Below are 16,632 nucleotides of genomic sequence, written 5' to 3'. Positions count from 1 at the left end.
CCCAATGTGCCTCATCCTCTGAAAAGCATGTTTATAGCTAAGCCGTGATGATGATCCTGACGCGTCACAGCAGCTCGATGGTTGCTCAGTGGAGAAAAGATAGAATGGATGCTGCCGAGAGGTCAGGAATAGCAAAGGGGATTCCGTGAGGAACCCTCCCCTCTTCCCTGCCTTCTGGTGTTAGAATCAGAGCTAGTCATGCCAGGACCCTGCTATGCCCACCACAGCTTGAACTGGGACTTCTCTGAACCTACACATTTCCCTTGTAGAAAATGGCCAACCCAACAATGGGAATGGCACAGCACTGACGCAGATGTCTCCACTCCATATCAGCACTGAGAGAGAGAAGAACCACACCACTTCAAGGAAGAGTGCAAATTCTGCAAGTATCAAAAAAAAAATCAAGCAAAAAAAGAGAAAATAACACTAAAAAAAATTAAGTCTTCTACGGTAGCCACACATGACAACTATCTGAGAGTGCTCTGGAATATGGAAACACATGCAGAGCATACTTCTTGCAAGACCTGGAAGGCACTAAGGTCTACCTCTGTCATACTAATAAGGAAAATTTACTCACTGTTATCCATAAAAAAATGAGCAAATGGATCATCATGTAAATAAAGAACACTGAATACTCAGGAAAAAAGTATAGAAAATATTTTTTCTTTTAAAGAAGTAATCAAGGAGTCTATAATTAATAAACAACTGGTTGTTTCTGGTCACCAAGACCTTCTGAAGTCACAGAAGTTGTTTTTTCTTCCATCTCTTCTACACATAAATTAAAATAGGGAAGATTAATTATGCCATTTCTTCAACTATCAGTCAGTTCTTCAGCCTTGAATTAAGCATATATTTAATTAAATCAAATTAATAAAATTATGTGAGGAAAACAGTTGCCTTGAAACAGTGGAATACATTACTCCCCAAATGGGCTTAATATTTCAATCAACACTGTCTTCAAGTGTTTAACCAGTTATCTCCCACAATTTGATTTTTTCTTTAAAACTTCAGCAGACATGAACACCTTTTAATCGCTTCATTTAATACAAATAACTAAACAGATTACAATAAATTTGGGCTATATTACAAGCTTATTTCTTTCAAATCTGAAGTACTATATTTTTAAAAGAAGAATAATCCTTTCCAATTTTAAAAATTTCTCAACCAAGCAAAAAGTATTTTCTGTTCTCTACAGTAATGCAGAACATGGACCATATTGTTCACTAATGTACATCTATTCTGGGATACACTGGCATGTTAACCTAATGTGAAATTCAGGGGTGCAGAAGACTATTCTGTATCTAATTTAAGCACAATCATCAGTTACTGACAAATCTATTTAAAATATGAAAAAAATTACAAACTGATCCACTGGCTACTCTAATCCTGGGATTCTACTTTGACTGAGATTCTCGAGGGTTTATTCAGAAAATAGAGTAATTGCACAAACTCAGAGGCACAGTTCTCCGTGAAGAAAGTCTTCCACAAGAACATGCAAAACCCCACACTCAGTGTGCCTTACAGGCAAATACCATGAAAGGAGTAATGCTGGAAGAAACACTAAGTGAACATAGAAGCAGAGGTAACACGAAGAAAACAGAAATGTGCAGATTTACTTGTTCCAGTCAACAACAGTAGCTAAAGTTTATTGATTTCAGTTTCAGCAGCTAAAAATCCATAAAAACATTTTTATATGATACAGACAATACTATCCCATATTCAATTTTCTATCAAAGTAATAATATAGGCTAGGATTTTCTCACAGGCATTGCAATTTACTTATAAATTGGTAAATAAAACTTATTTTAAAATATAAATATTACTATGTGCAAATAGTTTTTGTATCCCACTGTGATTTAGCCGTTTAACTATATGGAAATATATAAGTAAAAAGACTGAAAAAATGTAACTGTTAGCTACAAAAATAGCTGGACACATTCTCAGCCACTGTCTCTCAGTTGTTCCCTTTATATCCACTATAAAATTATTTCCAACACACTAGTCACATCTATTCAGAAGAAACTAAAATTATATGATTTCAAACTATTTTCATTAGAAAAACAGTTCTTTAACAACTGCTTTTACTCTTCCATCTAATTATATACTATTAGAGGCCAAATATTCAGTCAGTATACAAAAATAACCAAAGCTTTTTTTAAGGATAAAACACCAGATAGGCGTTTGTAAGAAAAATAAAGCTGTTCTTTGTCTCTATGAGCAATACTGTTCAATAAAGGAAAATATGCATAAATTTAAATTTTTGAATTACTACAATTAAGTCCGTTCACAGCACCGTTAAGTTGTTGGACTGCATGGATAGTATGTCCTTGGAGATACTTCACATAACAGCCAAGATGTTTAAAAAACTACCTCTCCAAAAAACTCTCCCCTAACTCTCTCTCTATATATACTATGTAATATGCACTTAAAACCCCACAGCCCTGACAAGAAATCTGTCTAAAACACTTTTATGATCAACAGTCAAATAAAAAAGATTGAACTGATTAATATTTGATTCTGACATCTGTCTAAGGACAGCGTAAGAACAATACATTATAAGGTTATTCAAAGTAGAGGGCTAGCACTGTCTTTTTTTTCTTTTACCTATGCACCTGTCACACCTTTTATGCAAAGGCTGTTTATCAAATGCAAGCAAAACCCCTGACTTCCTATATCGTAATGGTCATGGCCATGGTCTGATCTTTTCCATATTCAATGTATGTTTCTACAAAAAAACCAAAACTGATTTCAAATACAAAGCAGCAGCTATCTAATCCACAAATAAAAGCTACAGTGATGTTCTGCTCTTCCTAAAACAAGCTTGAAGTCATGATTATATTAAAGACACAGATGGGAGGGAATTTTTCAACTTCGAAAGAGACATGCAAACAAAGTATTACAATCCAGGGGCGCAGGCAAATGAATAAACCAGAAAACTACGTGACGTCTGTGCAGCGTCCTCTCAAATCCTGCAATCCCTTCTAGAAAGTCTGGGTCTACATCTCCCTCTTCTTTACTCATGTTCTTCTCGCATGGCTTGGTCTCAGAAACTTTCCATGCCTGTAACGGAAACTTGAGCCAACTTCTTAAATGTATGATTTCTTCATCTCCACTCATCATCCACTTCTGTTTCTGAGAAGCTCCTCATCATGACACCTGTATCTCAAGAAGCAAAACAGGAAACATCACAGGGATGAAGCAATGAAAGATGAATAATAATATGCCTCTGTGTCTTTAATAAAATCCCAACTTTCATTCAAGTTCCTTTTAGGAAATCAGAGTTCCTTTCACAAGTGCAAAGTTTACAAACCTAGCTTGGCAAAACATTGCATGCCAAAATTGGGGTAACCAATGGAACTTCCCAATCTGTACCTCTAATTCTGACATGATGAGCAGGAGAAATCCTGTACCAACTAGCCTTACATACTGTGGAAAATACTATCAGGTGCCAAGCTTGCAGAACTAGTCTGCGGCAGGCAGCTCAACTAAAAGAAACTGCTGACCCATCTGCTGACTTACCCACCACTGAAAACAATGCCAGTTATCTTTACCCAGGACCCATTTGTCCAAGTAAGTAGAGCTCTAGCCCACATCTGAGATGAAAAACAAACATGTAAGTAAGTCTCTTCTCCACTTTTCCCATTGCCCCTTCATCCACACAACCTCCATAGTATGTTTGCATTTTTACACACTTATCAGGTACCACAGGAGATGCCTTCTCGGCGTTACAGCAGCTTAACAAGGTGACGAAGGTCAAAGGTATTTTCAACATGTCATAAAATTTGGGACTGCAGTGGAGGGCACTTGCCTACCTGTTTCTGCCACCCAAAACTTGGGATCAAACAGGCCCAAAGCCAAGAGCAGCACTGTTTAGAGTCTAACAACAAAAAGGCAGAGGAATGACTCATCTGCAAAATGGAGACACAGCCATCTTGCGTCCAAATAAGCAGCCTAAACCATTTGCCTGCCTTACAGTTTTGCCTGAATGTTGAATGGGGGGGTGCAGGAGAAATTATTTCTGCAGCCTTTAGGACAGATAAACAGGCACCAAAACTATTCTGCCAGCCAGCTCTCTGTGAAACAGAAGCATGAAAGCAATTTTATCTCTCCCTTTTAGGGTTAAGGCCATCTTTAAATAAACATTAGCATCAAAACATCTTGGTAGGAGAAGCAGTGCAGACCCTACATCTTATCAGCTACCATCTAAACTTCTCAGAATTCCACCTCCCATCTAAAATCCTCCTTTCTTCTGCAAAAGCACTTGACAACAGCATGCTCCAAAGACTGTGAGTCAGAAAGACAGTGAATCAGAAAAACAGTGTAGTCCTTCACCAACTCCTCCCTGTGAAACAACGGGTCATTTTGGCTCTCTTACACTAGAAAAGAGGGACAGCTGTAGGGACAGAGTCCCATCGGAGTACAAAAAGTCTTGGCTTTGGTTCTTGCACATTGCAATCAAGAAGATAGCTGAGCCTTGGACAGTCAAAGCAAGAAACCCTTTCACAGTGCTCTGGGTATTGCAGAAACAATAGCTTTTAAGTAACTGGACAGAAATGTATTTGCTATGCTGGTATTACATGTCAAAGAAAAATACATACTCTCTCAATTCTGAACTCTTGAATCCTTACCCACAAAAGTGCTTAGAAGGCAAATAGTCCCGAAAGCTTGTACCTCGGTGATCATGCCTGCAATTGAGACACGCTACTGCCTACTCAGGAAAGGAAACTACCACAGATTTCAAGAGTTTACAAGCTTCCAAAAGCACAAAAGCTGAGGCAGCCACACTTGTCTTGCTGTCAGGACACCCAGAACATGTCCATATACCATCCAATTATTTTATACCACAGTGATTCTTAATCTTTTATCATGATGATCACTGTATACAAGTAACAGAAACCAGAATTTTACTGTTCCATAGTCATCATAACTCCATATTCTCTCAGAGTAGTAGAAATTAACTGAGGATAAGTAATTCAATTTATTATTTACATCCTCACTCATTAATCAGATGTCTACAGTCAGCACACACACCATACAGATTACAAGGCATGCAGTCTGTTCACTGTTGCATGCAGAAAGAGAACCGCAGAAAAAGATTAATAATTGTCAAAAAGATCTGATGCTGACTGCCACCTGAAACAACCAAGGAATTTTCAGTTTTCTTTTGAAGAGACAATTTACTGTCAGGCTGGTATTTCTAACTTTGATCTTCCTAGCAGCCAACACCAGCAGAAGCTCAGTAACAGAAACTGAAGCTTTGTAGCTCAGTAACAAAACACAGACACCTCCCAGAATGTTAACTCGATTATAGTATTTTGGCAAGGAAGCCTTCCCCTTATACCTTGGGGAAAGTCTTAAGAGATTAAACAGTGCATGTTTTAAAGGCACACATGCCTCAATTATTTGGCGTAACTGTTCATGCACCTAATTGCATTGAGAGAAAAAATATTCTATGGCAAGTTGCTCGCAAGACTGAAATTGTTCTTTGTTTCCCAAGGAAATACTGTTTATATAACCACAATGACTGTCCCATACACAAAAATGTAATTTTTAAGGCCAAATTCAACCTAATCTCATGCAAAAGGACAGAAATTCACAGGTACTCAATTCCTACAACAGACTTGCAAAATAAGTAACCAAGGTAGCCCCTGAGCAACATGTCTGGTTCACAAACATCATGGAGACTAAATCATGTCTCCATGACATGGAGACATGTCAAAACATCATGTTTTAGTCAAAACATCATGTTTTGACTAAATATACCCAAGAACTATAAGGCAGCGAGAAGCTGCTCAGGCACTGTGTACTGTTGGGAAATCAGGGATGCTAACAGTACTGCTGTATACTGGAAGGAAAAAAAGAAGGAAAGATGTTTAAGGCACCACAGTGCCACCAAAACCAAGAAACCTACAGGGAAGTCTCATCTTCACTAGTGCAGCTACTCACAGAACTACTTTTGAATCTATGGAGCGACACCGCAATGCCTTATGTGCCCATTACATCTTCCATCTCTAAGTGGGACATGTCAGCAGGCACTTCTCAGGACAACTTGGACAACAGTTGACCTGTTTCACTAGTGAGAAACTGGAAAAGTAGACATATTGCAGCACAGGTGGTCTCAGAAAACCCTAAAAAACTATATGCTTCTCCAACCCTTTTCACAAGATCCTACCCAGGCAGGATAAGCTAAGCACTGCCACAACAGGTCAGATTGCTGGTCCATCTGTTTGAGAATCCTGCCTCCTGTGATCAGGACCAGATGCTTCAAAAGGTAGAACAGCTCAGGTAGTGAACGATGATGTAATTCACCCAAAAGGGAAATTCCTTCCTGACCTCATCAATTAGCATGAAGGTTTATATGCTTAATTTATTTTTAATCCTATTTACTGCAACTCTGGACATTGTCTTTAATATATATAAATGCCCAGGTCTGCTTGGAACCGAACTAAACTTTTGCCCTCGGTAATATTGTGTGGTGTAATTATGCCCAGTTTCAAATGTACTGATTTTCAATTTCTCTTAAATATCCCTTTGTTCTTGCACTATTGGAAATAGCACAGCTATTAACCGCCCCTGTTGCCCTTCCAAGAGCTCCAGTCTGGCTTGCACCATAAACTTCCAAGACTATGCTATATGCTTTGTTACAGAGCAGGAGCATAATCTGAGGGCCTTTAAGGCAACAACTGAGCAACCTCTATCACATATCTAGCAACATTTCTTTAACCTAAATTTCTGGGATCTGCAGGAAAGTTGGCAGTTTCATCAGGATTTCAGCAGGTCCTACCCTCTTCTAGATCTTGCAAGCTCACTCTTCTCGTGTTTTCCACTCCAGAGCTGCCACCCTTACAAGCAAACTGCTTTGCCCTATGTTGTGCTCTTCGAACCCTGCCCAAGACTCTCATAAATTTAGTTACGAAAAAACAGATAAGAAGCATACCACGCTTCTTGTCTTTTCCAGGTCTGTACAGGAACCTCTCTCCCTCTGAGCAAAGAACTGCCCTCTCATCTCCATGCCTGAATAAAGAACAACATGGTCCAACCATGCGACACCAATTTGCTGTTGGGCTGATGTTCTGTGGGCTGCAGGTTCCCCTGTGCAATAACTTCAGTCTATGTTGTTACTTTTTTCCTTATGGATGAGCTCATGATATATTCACCATGATTATTATGCCAAGTACTTACTAAAGCTCCAGTGTGATTAATCACTGCTGTTTCTGCTCATACATTTGCAAGATGCATCAAGGCATAAAGCCACACCTTCATTCAACAAAAGTTTGGTCGAAAAAAAAAATGTATGCAAGCAGCAGACAAGAGAGGGAGACTCTTAAAGCAAACTTCAAGTTCTGGATCCTCTCAATCTCCCCAAAACACAGTCCTGCTTTCAGTTATTACTTGGGCTGCATTTTCTTCTCCCAGTCCCTGGAGCTAAAACTTTGGACTCCAGGCCACAGGTTCTTAATCCCAAACTCTTTAGGAGAGAAAGTGAGAAAGGCTAGTATCTCATGGGAAGATGGCCCCCCAAGGAGATGAGAGAGTTTTAACAGCATCTGTGAGAAATACCACACAGCCATCACTGTTTTACCACAAATGTGATTATGGGCTTGGAACTGGTGAATTATGGCAAAAGAATACTTCTTTGCCTCAACCAAAATGAAAATCACACCACTTCATCCCTCTTCAGAATGATCTTCAGGCAAGCAAGAGGACAAGAGAAAACATCTATTCCAGCTTATGGTCCATAAACAAATTAAGCTCTTTAATGATCAAAATAGCACCAACAGAACTGGTAATAGGTACCACTTTGCCAACAGTTACCTCATTAAGTAATACAAACACATGCAACTTTTTTCTCTATTTGAGTATCATAGACTGATTAGTCAATAAAATGACAGGTCTCAAAATGGCAGTTAAATTGGCACGGACCTGTCCATGCTTTTTAATAGTTACAGCAGTCTTAGAAATCCTGTTTCAGAGCGATGACACTTTCTAAGAGGCCATAAACACTTTCCTGTTCTTCTGTCTCACGTGTGCAAAGACAAAATCCTGAGCTGGGTACTTATACAATGCTCTTAGGCAATGCTAAAACAGTGGTCCAAGCCACAAGTTTCAGAACACTGCCATACCAGCATCTCTGGGACCTCTGATCAGCCATCAAGTGGTTTGCCTTTGGCATTTCAAAATGTGCTGAGGTTGAAAGAGAAGACAGTAATGATACAGAACAATTCTCCCATAAGCAGTGGCAAAAGTAATCTCGGAGGCATGGAGTGCAATGCTTTCACCGCTTTTGGGTTGTTAGTGACTATGAAGTCAAAAATATGTGATATTTTCTGTTTGTCGGACACAGAAACAGAATCTGGGTAAGAAAATTTTTTTAACGGACTCGACTAAGGCATTTTTGGTTGCTAGAATTTTCAATCTGTTGTGATAAAATTAGCCTAAAATAAATGTGCAATAAAAGCAGTACATTCTTTGCCTAAGAAAAAAATCCACTGGCCATTTACAGATCATGTGAACTCAGTTATTCAGTTGAGCTAAAAACATCAATTATCCCAAGCCTTATCTGACTGTAGATTTGGATATGTTTAACAATGGCACTGCCACGTATCAAAATGCATGACCAGCCACAGCCCTTTACCAAAGCAAGGAAAAGTTCCTACAAACAATGGTTGCTACCATTTAACAAAAGAGTCAGGAAGAAAAAAGGTAAGACTGAAAAACCTGCACCTCTGTCTCTATCCTTCAGATCTTCTCTCTGAAAAGAAAAAGCTAGTCTTCCTCTTCTGTCAGTCCACCCTTCCTTCCATATTACAGCATAAAGAAATGGGCTGCCTTCAACTATCACTCCTTGATGTCAAACAAGTAAAGCTACAGAAGATTATATTCTTACTTTGTTTTTTTCTCCTGCAAGCTTTTCATCAATCAGTAAAAGGATTCACCCAGTTGGTTCTGTATTGCCTAATCGGAGTGTACACCATGATCCAAGCAACAGCAAAAAAGTCGTTCAAGCACACCTGGTGCTCTGTGCTGGGTAAAGTTCACAGCAGCTGTTTTGAGTCCCAGAAAGACATCTGAGAGAAGCACCATAAATAACGACATCACATGGAGTCTCCCATTGCACAACCCACGTACATCTTTCCTGCTCAGGAATTTATGCCTCACACTCTTCACTGTCAGTCAAGAGCATGTTACAAACTATGTTTCCAATATGACCCAGAGGATACTTCGGAAAGTAATACAGCCCTCCTGTTGGCCAAGTCTTCTCAAAATACTCCTTCTACTCCATTACAAAAAAGACAAATATGTCTATAATCTTATCAAAACCACGGTCTTTCTCAAGAGCAAGCTATAGACCCACATGTGCCTTTTAAACATCATGGATGACCAAAACCAGTTCCGGCAAGTCTGACAGCCTGGCAGAAACTGAAGGGGGCTACTCCTTCGCAGACTAAGGATCTAAGTTCTTCTTCAGATATGCTAATGTAAAGTATTTTCTCAGTCTCCAATTTCAATAAATGCCAAATCTGAGCAGCTCCTTTTTAGGATTAATTCATTTTACTGCTAGATTAAAATTAAACCAAATTCTCCTAAAAAATCTCATTCCTAGGCCTCTGCAAGGAGAGAATCACTTTTCAAAGCAGTGTCTAGATATAACTAAGAAAGAAAATATATAGCTATTTTACAAAAATGAGATTTTTTTTTTCTTTTTCTGGAGTTTTGCCATGAATTGCCTTCGAGGGCTTGGTTCAGAAATTCCAAATTCAGTTTATTGTTTTTCTTATTAAGAACTAACTCCTTTTAGCAGTTTTGTTAATCTTGGAGTTTGAAGTTATTTTTATTACAGTAACGCCCAGAGTTTAGATATTCCGCAAAAAGATCAGGAATTATTTTTATTAAAGTAACACCCAAAGCTTAGACATTCTTTGCAAAAATGAGGCAAAGCACCTTCATTCTTAAAAAGGTTCTTAGTCTTTTCAACGCAAACACAGATTTCACAGATACAACTGAGCACTGAGAAGTTTCATCAGCCATTTTTAACCAGAAAACTGGGAAAAAAGTTATGAAAGTCGGATTCTTCTTGCCAGAAAAAAATCCTTAGCCTTTTGCTCTTCACACAATGCATGGTTTTTATCTTCCTCGCTTCTTGCCCTCTGTTATGGAAGAATTAGAACTGATTTCTACTCCCTGATGTCAGATTTCTCATGAGACATTTCTGCTGCCTTTGGGGTGCTCTGCCAGCAGTCAGTATATGCGGTATCTCTGCTCACGCTCAGTATCTGTCCCTCAGCCAGCAGGGAGTCCCACTGACCCAGGCAATGTCAGTTTCTGATGGAGCTTGTTAAGACTACAAAAAACTGGTTTGTCGCCCTTAACTCTTATGCCACAACAGAAACGGGGCTGCAATGTAAAGGATCTTACCTCCATTCTCGGGGGGCCTGAGGCACTGAAACCTTCTGTTCTTCACTGGCAGCTCTGTCTCAAGGACAAAATCAAGTGTTGCCTTTTTGTTTGAGTGGCTATGTTAATAAACAACATTCAGGTTCCTTACCATGACTAAAACACAGTTTAAGTGTTTGGAGGGGAAAAGGAACACCTTTTGATCACTACTTCCAATTTGGACCATAAGCAACCAAGACTGAAGACTCCACTTTGTCAGCAAGCCTCCTCCAAACACTGCTGCTCTTTAGGCATAGCAGGCCAAAGACATCATGGATTTAATTATACATTTTCTAACAAGGTGCTGCTTCCCCGTTGAAAACTGTCATTACGTGCCTTCTTCAATCTCTTTAATGTAGAAATTAGGGCTGGGGCAAAATCTTTTCAATTCCTCCGAACGAGATGTTAAGTTGCAACATATCCACCTTGCTCTGTGTAGCGTGTATAATTTCAGCTTGCTCAATAGCAGTGGCACTCCCGAATTCAGGAGGACTTTAAAAGGAGTGATTATGCTCACGGAAGTAAGCTAACGTGAATAAACTGCCCAGGCAACAGGGAGACATTCCAGAGCCCTGTGCTGTCACCAGGCTTTTGGCCAATGCTGCTTAATCATATACGCAAAACATAAATTACAGAAAGATTCACCACAGGTTAGAATATTCTCAATGAATAATGTTGTATTGTGCTGAAGAAGCTTCCCCTGCAAAATATCCTTAGACAAAAGCACTGGGATCTTCTCCCCATTTTCAGAGCTTCTACTGACATCAGCAGTACAAGTGGTATAGCAAAGGCTTCCTCCACGGGTCTTCTCAATGGATCAGGCACTTTTGGAAGGGAAGTTTGAGTGCAAGTTTAGGACCACTCAAACATCACACTGCTGAGATTCCTAACTCTGATGGTTAGCTATAAAGCACCACAGCAGCTGCTGCAGGCTATGCTCCCATCTGGGCTCAGCCGGCACATACCAGTTCACACTATCTGGGTATGTAGCACTGGACTGAAACTCAAAATGCTCGTGGCATGGAGGAAGATATTTTCACTACAAGGCCCACAGAGTTTACGATGTCTTCAGCTTTAAACACAGACACACTCATAGTTTAAAAATTTAAGACGCTCTTGAGCCTCGTCACAGAATTTATACAGCTCTATCCAAAATGCTTTGATCTTCTGTACAGCACTGAGCACAAACCCTAGCCAGCCACATTTTGGTTATGAGGAGAGATGACTTTTCCACCACTTAACAGAAGATTATAGTTTTCATGTAAGATTATAGTGTCATGGTTGTAACTCCATCTGAAGGCTGCAGTTACAAAGATCTGACTGCTCAGCAGCTCACATGGAGACAATAGAGAGGTCAGATTCTTAAAAACATCTGTTATAAGTGAGAACAACTTGTTAACACTTTTTTGCGGTACCTTATAGAAGTAAAGTTTTAACTGCTTAGAAAGTGTTCCCTCACATGCTTCATGTTATCAGACACCACTAAATCTACACATCATAATAGCTTTTTAAACAGGATTGGGTAAGATAGAAAGACTTCCCCCTGTACAGCATTCTCAAAAATAAACAAAACTGAAGATAACTTTGGCATGATTTTTTTAAAGGTCACAAACTTTCCCCATCCAAGACATCTAATGTATGAACAAAGTTTCACGAGAGCTTAAGAATCTGCTCCAGTGTACGTCTACAAGCCTGACTACTAAGAATGGATGCAAAAAAAAAAAAAAAAAAAAAAATCTGTCGTCTCTCTACCCTATCTACCTTTGATTTTAGGCGCTGATTTTTAACTACACACAGGATTATGGTTTACTGGGTAAAAATCACTGCAGAAATCTGAGGTAAAATTTCGAAAGCTGACTGCACCTTCCATCCCAACGCATACTTGTACTGTAAAACTGAAATATAAAACCCCCTGCAGAACAGTGTTTAGTTTCACTGGGACAGAACTTCAATGGCTGCAATTGCCAGGAAAACAAACCACAATCTGCCCTTCGCTCATGGCTCAAGCAGCATTCTTCGAACACCCTGGCACACACAAAAGGCTGGGGACCTGGAAAAGCTTTTGCTTTTGTTGCTCCTCCTTAGAAGCCTTTTATCTGAACAAGCAATTTTGTGAGATGCTCGTGCCACTACCTCAGGTCCATGAATACAAACGAAGCTGCATGCCTCTCCAGATTTCCAAGCGTTTCACGGTGCTTTCGGTGCCGCTGAGAGACAAACTGTAAAATTATAGTCTGCAGCCTGAAAGACGGCTGGGCTGGGTAAACTAGAAGGCACGAGTCCATTCTGACATGCTGCTTCACTAAAGCGACTGGAGCCGCACTGGGTGTGCGGGGCGGGCAACTGCCCCGGCGGAGATGCGCCATTGGAAAGGCTTCGCTCCCTGCCTGCCCGCCCGGGTGGGCAGGGCCGGTGGGAAGGAGGGAGGGCTCAGCTCTCCGGACAGGCACGAGCCCCGCGCCGGGACATCGCTACGGCGCCCTCGGGGCGATCCCGGGCGCGGGACGTGCTGCGAGCGCTCCCGCGGGGGATGCAAGGGAGAGTCCGCCCGGCCCCGCGGCGGCTCGCAGCCCGCCCGCGGGGATGAAGACGGACTCGGACACCCCTTCCCCGCCCCCGACCGCGCTTTCTCCTCGGGCGGCCCCTTCCCGCCTCGCCCCGGCCCCCGGCGAGGCGCCCCCTCCCCTCCCCTCGGCGCAGACGGGGCGCGGGGGACGGCGAGGGCGGTGCGGCCCCACTCACCGCCCGGCGGGAGCCTCCGGCCTCCGAGCAGCAGCGGCGGCAGCGGCGGCGGCACCGGCGGCAGCACCAGCGGCGGCAGATGCAGCTGCAGCAGCCGGCGCGTCCCGGAGACGGAAGTGCGGGAGGAAGTGAGGTCGCGCGGAGAGGAGACGGCGGCGCTTCCGGGGGGTGGATGGGGACGAGGGCAGAGCGCACCGGGGAGCTCTCTGTGCCTCATAAACCCCGCCGAGGGACGGGGAGGAGGTGCGGAGCCGGACTTCGCACGTGGGAAGGACATGGCACCGGCAGCCCCGGGGCTCCCGCGTCCTCCCCACTCCCCTTGGCCACCTCCCCCCGGCACCGCGGAGTGACGCCGGTGCTGTTTCCCGTGGTGATACGTGAGAAAGCTGTCACAGCGGGCCATGCTTCACCCAAACGAGCCTTTTCTTGGGGCACACCTTCTGCCACTGTCAGTTCGGCCCAGTTCATGTTTTACAGTCCCTACAGACACGAAAGTACAGATAATTTCAGTCTAGTAAGATTCGGTGCACAAAGCCAAGTTTCCTGATATCCAAATGGAACCTCAGTGCTGCTCACCACTGCTTCAACACTTAATATTTATTTCAGCATGGAATAGGAAAAAAACGTCTGGATTTACACTCCCAACTCTGCGCTGTTTGTTCACCATTTGGCCAACTCAAGTCATGTAACCTTAGGAATTACAGCATGATACATTTTCAAGTAGTTATCATGATTAGATGCTTTTATTAAGAAGTAATTTCCGCAGCATTCTTTAAATTGACTGATTTTGTGATTTACCTAGAAAGAAAAAGTAACTGCAGCATGAAGTCTCTCCTGGATAAGCTGTGACCTGTTTATACAGATTTTTACAGACAAACCCATTCTTTAAAACAATTTGACTAAATTAATCTAATCACCTTTGCTATTAACATTATAGTAATGGCTTTAAGAGTTATCTAGATGTGTAGCTCTCTGTGTACTTCTCGAAGTTTCTCCAGGAAAGGTTCACAGTATTGCATACGCAACCTCCAAATAAACAGAGAGCAGAACCTTTTTGCACTACCACCAGCGACACTCAGGGCTCTCAAAGCTGTTCGCCTTCAAGCAGTAAGGCCACAGTGTCTTCACACTTACTGACTGCATTCAACAAATTCAACAATCCATTATCAAGGAACACAAGGGTTTCCAGGCAGATAGATACTGCCTTGCTTTCTCTAGGGTGCTGTTGCCAGAGAAGGTAGGTGCTGATTTCCACAGTGCTAGCAGAGAGAGAAATAATTTAATCACTGGTAAGACTACACTTCTCTACCCTCAGAGGCTTCTCTGAGCAGGTCTGCCCTGTTTTGGGTACCTTCATGCTGAATTTTTCAGTAGGCACTCAGTTTACCTCATGAGGACTCAGCAAACAGCTACTAAGAACAAAGTTTTAGGAAGAGTCCCCTTCTTTTCCCCCTTGCCTACACATATGTATCAATCAAGAGGCATTGAATATAGCTCCGCACTGACTCTTATAATCAGCACTGGATACATATCCTGAGTTCCTATAATTGTGGGCTTCATTCCACTGAGAGCTGTACGCTTTCAGTCTGTTTTGGTGGCTGCTGCTGCTGTTCATACTTCCTCGCTGAAAAAAAGAAACACCAATCAACACCAGTTATATAATTTATTTTATACATGTATATATATATGTTTATGCATGTATAGATATCTGCAAATATATATGTGTAAATATGACAATAGAAAGAGACGTAATATCAGAGAACGTAGTTTCACCACAGCCACACATGGGGAAGTTTCAGTCACCATTTGGAACGTCTCTCCTTTAGTGTTTGGCCTTGAAAATGCTGAACAGTAGGGTCATAGCAAAATGTCAGTAAATAAATGGCAGGGAACTATGATTCCATTCAGGTCCTTTCATTAAAATAAGTAAAATTAAAGACTATGGCTTCAGAGATACTATTACAAATGACCTGAACAACTCATTAGTCACACGGTTGACCTCCACATTGCTCATCTCCTCCACAATACACAGGCCACAAGCTAACAATTACACTTACTTCAAAATTAAACTGGTTATCAAAGCAAAGGGAGATGAAAGAGTTGTGTGCAGTGGTATAAGCACCATCAAAAAATGACAGCAGGCATCTCTACACAGGAAGAACATCCTATCTTGTTCCTACAGAATGCAATGGCCTGGTCTAAGAATCTTTAAAACAGTCTTTGCATTTAAAAGGTGGTTTCAGCTCATTAAGTGTTTTTTCCCACATTCCCTCTAGGTATGCACATATGGCAGATGTAAAGGAAGGCCACGTGTTTCTCTGAATTGGGCCTCTGGAATAAGAAGGGCAAGGGGCTCTTTCCTGCCTCCATCCTGACCTTTAACATTAAGATGAGTGTGGCAACACTTGTTGGTACAGTAAAATTCTCATTTATTTTCAATATATGTGGTTGAGTTACTCATGATTCCACAGTCCTCTCAACATCTACAAATCCATCCACGTTTTGACAACATTCTGACATTCCAGGCTCTTTCACAGTTAAACATGGGATTCGTTTTGACATTTGCTTTCAGAGAACTGCACAGCCACTCTCTCCCTCCACACTTCCTCACACCTCAGTCCTTACAGCCCTGGCTGCTGCAGAAACCCTGCCCACATGGTGCCGCGGCTCTGCTCTGCTGTCCGCATCGCAAGCTCGAGGCCAGCCCTTTAAGAACGGACCCCAGTAGCGCCCACAGGCCCGAGGGAACCCCCTCTTCCCTCCGACTTACCGATGGAGTACATCTCCAGCTGCTGCCGCAGGCGGATCTTCTTCATGCTGTCGTAAAAGTTGGGCTCGGGCGGCGTCTCGGCGGCTGGGGGCAGGGTGAAGATGCGCATAATTCTCCTCTTGTTCCTGCGACGGGGGTTGGGGGGCAAGGCTGTGAGAGCTGTGCCCCTTGCACGTGGGGCCGGCGCGGCCGCTTCCCCCGCAGGGAGCCCCCGCTGCCCGCAGGGAGCCCCCGCCCCGCCCCGCCCCGCCCCGCCCCGCCCCGCCCGGGCCTCCCCTCACCGCCGCGCGTAGACAAGCAGGGCGAGGCTGGCCAGCACCACCAGCAGGTACACGTTGGTGGCCTCATTCCACGCCTCGTGCACCGAGTAGTCGATGGCGCCGCCGTCGCCCAGCGCAGCCGATGAGCCGCCGCCGCCGCCGCCCGCACCCCCGGCCCCCGCCACGGCCGCCATGGGGGAGCGCGGCCGGCAGGGGCGGCCCTGCGGCCGCCCCGGGAAGTGACGTCAGGGCGGTGTGAGGCACCATCGCGGGGGGCCCCGAGGGGCGCCGTCGATGCTAATTAATACTAATTAATGCTAATCGTTAACTGTGTAACTGGCAGCCGGTGAACATCAATGCCTCTGTTTGCTAAAATTGTATGAATAGTAAAAAGTTTTGGTAGTTGGCGTGCCTGATTCGTGGGAT

General features: G+C 42.9%; 2 protein-coding genes across 2 annotated transcripts in view; both read right to left on the bottom strand.

Moving 5' to 3' along the window:
• SLC20A2 (solute carrier family 20 member 2) overlaps nucleotides 1–13,296 on the bottom strand; it is a 57,222-nt gene extending 43,926 nt beyond the window's left edge. Inside the window, exon 1 of the mRNA XM_051789643.1 lies at nucleotides 13,177–13,296. The gene's annotated coding sequence lies outside the window, so the exon portion shown is untranslated. The remainder of the gene's footprint in view (nucleotides 1–13,176) is intronic.
• Nucleotides 13,297–13,889: 593 nt separating this feature from the next.
• Nucleotides 13,890–16,426, bottom strand: SMIM19 (small integral membrane protein 19). The gene is made up of 3 exons (XM_051789715.1): nucleotides 16,228–16,426; nucleotides 15,947–16,071; nucleotides 13,890–14,800 (listed from the first exon to the last, which is right to left on the bottom strand). The coding sequence occupies exons 1-3, from the start codon at nucleotides 16,398–16,400 to the stop codon at nucleotides 14,733–14,735; spliced, it is 366 nt and encodes a 121-aa protein (XP_051645675.1). The 5' UTR covers nucleotides 16,401–16,426; the 3' UTR covers nucleotides 13,890–14,732.
• Nucleotides 16,427–16,632: the final 206 nt, after the last annotated feature.

The sequence above is a fragment of the Manacus candei genome, unplaced genomic scaffold (genome assembly GCF_025592945.1).
Source record: "Manacus candei isolate 608988 ecotype Guabito, Panama unplaced genomic scaffold, ASM2559294v1 h1tg000028l, whole genome shotgun sequence".
Classification (NCBI taxonomy): Eukaryota; Metazoa; Chordata; class Aves; order Passeriformes; family Pipridae; genus Manacus; species Manacus candei.
Note: the sequence above shows the minus strand (reverse complement) of the source record. Positions and strands in the feature narration are given on the sequence as shown.